Here is a 5938-nt window from a genome sequence, read left to right as displayed (position 1 = left end):
TTTGGGAATGGAGGGCTCTAATGGAAAGCTCTGCTTCAGAGATTCAGATTTACTGCCAGAAGAAGTTCAGACACAGCTCATGAGTTTGCCCAGTCTCCTGAGTCAGGCTGTCCTCCATCCATCCTCTGTCCATCTCCAGTAACACTGGAAATCTGCTGGCCATTTGCTGCCAAAGCTGTCAGAGATCAAGGTTTCAAAGGTACTGGAACCAAAGTGCTTGCAGTTTACTACAGTACAGTCAGTCCTTACAGTATTCAGTCTAAAAACAAGCTCCACTTTGGAGCACTGAAGGGCTTTGTGAAGGTTTTGTACAACGAGGGTACAGCCATGTGGAGCCGACAAGGACTGCAGTGTCCTGCAGCCAAGTCCCACGCCGTATCAGATGCCACCTCATGTATTCCCAGCCAACTTACTGCATCAGCAAAGATAAGCTATCTGTTTCAGTGAATTCAGTCTTCCACAAATTATAATTTATAGATAATACAGTTGGGTGGTTTTTTTTTTTTTTACTGGGTAGGTCTTTCAATAGAATTAATAATTTGGGGCCAGATCCTTCAGGTTTAAGAGACGTAACAGCTTTGGGCTCACCTCATGCATTTCACTTGCAGATCAGGTGCTGAGAAAAAAATAGATATAGTAATCCTAATGGCCAAAGAAAGGTCACCTTGGAAAGCAGAGACAGATGAAAAGCAGGGGCTTTGTTTATTGTGGGCTGATATCTGTTGCATTTGGATCTCATACCTGAACTAAGTCAGCTGGTGCTAGGATCATAACCAACTATTTAATATTTCCCTAAAGACTATAAAGTGCACTTAAACTGCATCAATAGCTACAGTGTAAACAACTTGAAGTCTGATAATAAGGAAGATAAAAAGAAAAAAAAATTAAGTCAGGTACCAGCTAGACACTGGAGTATTTGGGAGGTGTATTACAAAACTAATGATACTGCTTTGGGTATAAACCATTCCTATATCTTACAGATTTTGTTTCCTCGAATGGTTAATAGGACCAATATTCTAGCATTACTGAAAACAATTCTAGCCCTGGGAATAGGCAAGAGAAAGCCTATTTATAGGGGTGTAAGACAGAACAGTGAAATAAATATGCTGCATAATCATCATGGAGCAGAAAACGTTCAATCCTAATGGTGTCTCCTTCTATCAATCACAATCTACTGTACCCATTATGGAACCCATTTTCTATTCTTTTGAATAATGCATTGTTTCTAAAGCAAAACAATTGCAAAGGCAGCTGATTCCTGCACTGCTGGTCTTATAATTGCCAAATTATAAATGCCTCTTTTATGTATCTTGATTTCAGACAATGCTTTCCACTGTGATCAGGGAATACAGTATCATAAGAAGCAGATCTTGGCAGTTTGTTTCTTTTGAAAAATAATTTGATTGCCAAAAAAATCATTTTACGTAGTAAAAAAAAAAACCCAAAACCAACAATGGTGAATGCAGCCCAGTCTGCTAATCAGTTCCGCTAATGTTTTTTGGTTGGATTTTTTAATTTTTAATTTCCGCCCACTTGCCCTGATGGCAGTGCCAATTTTTGAAGCTGTGACAGAATGGGTCAGGTTTATTCCCGGTCTGCGAACCTGGTGTGAACCCATATCCTTTTCTCAAAAAATCTTCCCAAACCACAGCACTGGAAGTCACTTCCCATAAATGCTTGCTGGATCTCTTAGTTCCTAGTTGGAACTATTTTATCCACTATTTATTGAGGCAGATACAGAAACAGAAGAATATTTTTTTTTTTTTACCCTGTGGTTCAATCCCTGTTACTCTTTCTGGCTCAGTGTGTTATGCAAAGTGGGTCACTCTAAAAGGGATAAATCAAAAAAGAGTTATTTCAGAATATTTTTAAGTATTGTTGCATTTTCTTAGGAGGTGAAAGATGTGAACTCAAATAACATTACATGAAAAAGGGATTTGAATCTTGGTCTCAGGCTGCTGGATAAAATGGGATCTCTTTCCCCAGTGAGGATCATGACTTTCCCGAGTTTAATCTTTCATATCCTTTGCCTTTACTGCAAGTCCTTTCCCTGAAGCCCAATTTTAATTTCAGAGAAGCCCAAATGTTTCTTTCTCCTTCAAAAAAAGTCTGGCTTTTTCATGGCAATGAGGAAAAACAACAACTATTTTTTAAGGAAAGACACAGAAATGTGTGTATTTGTTGGTTGTGGGTATTTCTTGGTTGAAATGCAAAGCCCGTTAATCAACTCACAGTGGGTGGAAGTGCATCTTCGGTTGAAAAAGTAATTTTTTTTTCCTTGTAACTTAATGTGGTTAAATGTGGCATTTTCACTGCAAAGCAATAGTTACATGGCTATTTTCTGACTAGTTTCTGGCTGACAGGATATATTATGGATAACAGGTTGCAAAAGCCACCACCTAGCTTGATACCTATTTTAGGGATCATCTGCCTGCCCTGGTCCCAGCTGGTGTGTAAAGTCAGTCTGCCAGCCCCAGGTGCACTTCTGCAAGCCAAGGTTTTACTTCTCTGTGGGCTAGTCTGCGTGTGATATAAAGGGAATTACTGTGATATTCCCTGTAAAAGGAGTTTTTAATGCCATAAAACTCTGTGTCTTACCAAGTACCAATGGAAACCAGATCTCAGAAACGTAAAGCTGTTTGGCTGTTTCTGGTACAATATTTAGAACACAATGTTTCTGTCCAGGTTAAAATATAAAAAATGGAGCTTCAATTCTTTGGGCACTCAATTGTTTTGACCTTCTAAGATTGCTGGCCTGAAGATGTATTGATTTGAAAAGCTGATGAATTAGGATAACCACTTGTAACCTGTAACTTGAAGAACCAATTATCCATGAAAAATTGCAAGGCAGAAGTTTTAATTGGTGCTGCACACTTCTGAAGTGACCTTGGACATGCAATACCTGAGGAAGTCAAACGGACTGGTGGTAGCAACAGCATTTTTTGGCTCATTGTGCAGCCTCATGAGTGTGTTTGAGCATTTTATTGTCCCTTGGTTGCATGGAGTCGATGGCTTCCTAGCTGTGCCCAAATAACGTACAGTGTAAGCCCAGTCAGGCTTAGAAATACACAGTGTGAGGTACATTGTATGCTTGAGTTTCTCCAACTGTAGGTTAGCTTTCGTCCCTTGGGTGAAGGAGCATTCAGGCTGCTTTTGAACTACACAGATTATGAGTCCTACAAGAATCAGCTCTAGTGACCAGATATCAACCAGACCCACAGGAGTCCTGTTTACACATTTCTCATGCTGAGAAAAAAGTTTCCCATTCCCTCAAATGTTCTTCTCTCATCTAGGCAAAATAGGTAATGTGGGCTCCTACCTAAGCAGGAAACTCTTCGGCCCAGATGGTTTGAGTTTGGCCAAGTTAAAGAACTGACAACAGTGTGTTGTGATGGGAAGAGTTGGGTGTAGTTAATGGTAGGTATTGCTGTGTGGCTGTGATAAATGCAATAGATGGTGAGTTGTTTAGCTGTTATAAAACAGTTTCAGTCAGTCTGGTCAGCCTGTATAGTGTCTTATTATCCTGGTGGTCCTCCTGGTATTATTGGACCGATGCAGGAAGCAAATCACTACTCAGTGAGATGTCTGCAAACAGGTAAGGCTTGATGAAGCCTATTTTTTTATCAATGGTAATAAGTTTTTGTACTTAAGTAGAAAAAAAATATTGGTTTGCTTTCGTTTTCTCAGCATCATTGCTTGTGCCATGGGCATGAAACGTTACGTGGAGGCCAACATCTCCCTGAAGTCTCACACCACAGTCAAATACTTCATGAAGATGTGGAGCAGTGTTAGCGATACCCTCATCTTCATCTTTCTTGGAGTTTCCACCATTGGAGAAAATCATGAGTGGAACTGGCCATACATCTGCTTCACTGTCATCTTCTGTCTCATTTGGAGAGCACTAGGTATGGTGAAATTATAGATTTTTTAAAAATATACTATTATTTATGGGAGTGAAAAAATGTGATTCCCTTAAATAAGAGCATGCTCCTGCCCCCACCATCATCTTTTCCTGCTTGCTTTGTACGTGTCACAGGTTGTCCCAGATGTGAATGCAAGGACTGAAGTGGGACACCCCAGCCAATGCTTCCCTCCTCCTCCGTCACTTGCTCAAGAGCAAGTCTCACATTCTACTGCAATTTCCTGGTCTGTGCACTCACCATAGACAGCACTGGTGCTAAATAGACATGCTCAGGACATCTGTTTTATCGGTACCTCTGTCTTAGCCCCTCCTCTGATTGCCACGATCTCCTCTTCCATTTTGGTGTGACTTAGTCCCTTGGTGCCTTCACAATAAGAGGGACATTGTAAGCACATGGCGTGGGATCTGAGAGCCGCGTGTAACCATGGGGTCTCTGACTGCGTATTCTGAATTGCAGAGATTGAAGGGATTTAATTACTAACTAGCTTGTGTGCAGCAGCATCCTTAAATGGGAAACGGGGGGAACTTTCAGACAGCTGTGCCTGCAGATGCAGTTCTGCTTTACAGAAGAGCATCTATCCAGCTTGCTGCTGGGTAGGTGAGAATTGGGAGATAAAACACTAGGGTGCTCCTGCTCCTACCCAAGAAGTTCAGATAAGGACTGAGAATGGCAGAAGTGCACAGAATCTGGGAATTCCTGAGGTTTGCAGGGACTTCTTGAGATCATCTGGTCCAACTCCCTGCTTACACAGGGTCAGCTGAGCAGGGCTGTGTCCAGACAGCTTTTGATTATCTCCGTGGACGGAGACTCTACAACCTCCCTGGGAAACCTATTGCAGGGTTTGACCAACCTCACAGTAAAAAAGTGACCAAGACTTAGCGATAACAAGAGCAAGAGAGCTCTGCATGAAAATACTCTCCTGATAATTGTGGCTATTGAGATCATTTACGATGAAAACCCGAGTCCTGGTCCCAGAATACCCTGGGATCCCATTTTCATGTATTGTAAATGACCAGAGAAATAGGTGCGCTGTTTTACCATTGTCCCCAGTCATATGTTGCATTGATGTGGTGTTCAGAGACTGATTCTCCTTTGCCTCTTACAGTGTGCAGTTACTGTCACCTAAGTGAGTGCCTACCTTCTCATTTATGGAATTTTTTATATATAAACTATATCTACAAACATAATTTGAGAGCTAAAAAACATTCAACAGGATTTACTTTTACAAACCACTGAGTCAAACAGGGTGAACCCAAATTTGATAGACACTTCAAGAAACTGCTTAAATAGGATAGGCCGTGATTAGCAAGACAAAGCAGAAGGGGTTTTATTAGCTGTTAATACATGCCAAGTTTTGTTTTAATAACTGTGCACCATAAATGCACTTAGAAACATGCTTATTAGTCAGTTGTGCGTACATTGAAATGTTTTATTAGGATTACGTAGTTTTCTCTTAAATTATTTATTCAAATGAAAAGAAGTTGTGAATTTCATTTTTTTTTTTTTTTTACTTCAAAAATTCTTTATTGCAAGACATAAGGAACATAGTAACATTACCACAGCACACTGAAAATCCTCTGGCTCTCCAAACACAGCTCTTCTGATGGCATTCTCAACTTACGCAACACATTATTAGAGAAGGGCTCAGCCCTGAACCTGGGAGAGAAAACCTTCTTTCAGCTCAAAATCCCCCTTGAATTAAATAAGAACACACAAACCAGAGCTGGAACTCATCTTGCACGCCTGATCCCAAATGGGGTTTCCCTTTTCTGCAGCACTTTGCTGGAGAGCCGTGGGAGTGCTGGGAGGACCTGGGCAGGGCTGGGAAAATCCTGCTGGGTGAGTGGTGACTGAGATTAGCCCTTGACCTGCTCAGACCTGTCCAGCAGCTCTGGACATCCTCGAGACACCAGTCCAGAAATGGGAGGCACCCATAAAGTCTCCTTACAGGAACTGGGTTGACAGTGCTGGGGTTAGAGTGTAAGTTGTACTGGAGTCCTTTACTGGACCCTCCC

The 5938-nt window shown here is 41.3% G+C and overlaps 1 protein-coding gene across 1 annotated transcript in view; it reads left to right on the top strand.

Annotated features, from left to right (window-relative positions):
• LOC104515336 (sodium/hydrogen exchanger 2-like) overlaps positions 1-5938 on the top strand; it is a gene marked incomplete at its 5' end in the record, with an annotated part of 25232 nt that overhangs the window by 890 nt on the left and 18404 nt on the right. Inside the window, 1 exon segment of the mRNA XM_010159269.1 lies at positions 3688-3905. Coding sequence (XP_010157571.1) covers positions 3688-3905 — 218 coding nt within the window.

Source organism: Eurypyga helias, unplaced genomic scaffold (assembly GCF_000690775.1).
Source record: "Eurypyga helias isolate BGI_N326 unplaced genomic scaffold, ASM69077v1 scaffold15849, whole genome shotgun sequence".
NCBI lineage: Eukaryota > Metazoa > Chordata > Aves > Eurypygiformes > Eurypygidae > Eurypyga > Eurypyga helias.
Note: the sequence above shows the minus strand (reverse complement) of the source record. Positions and strands in the feature narration are given on the sequence as shown.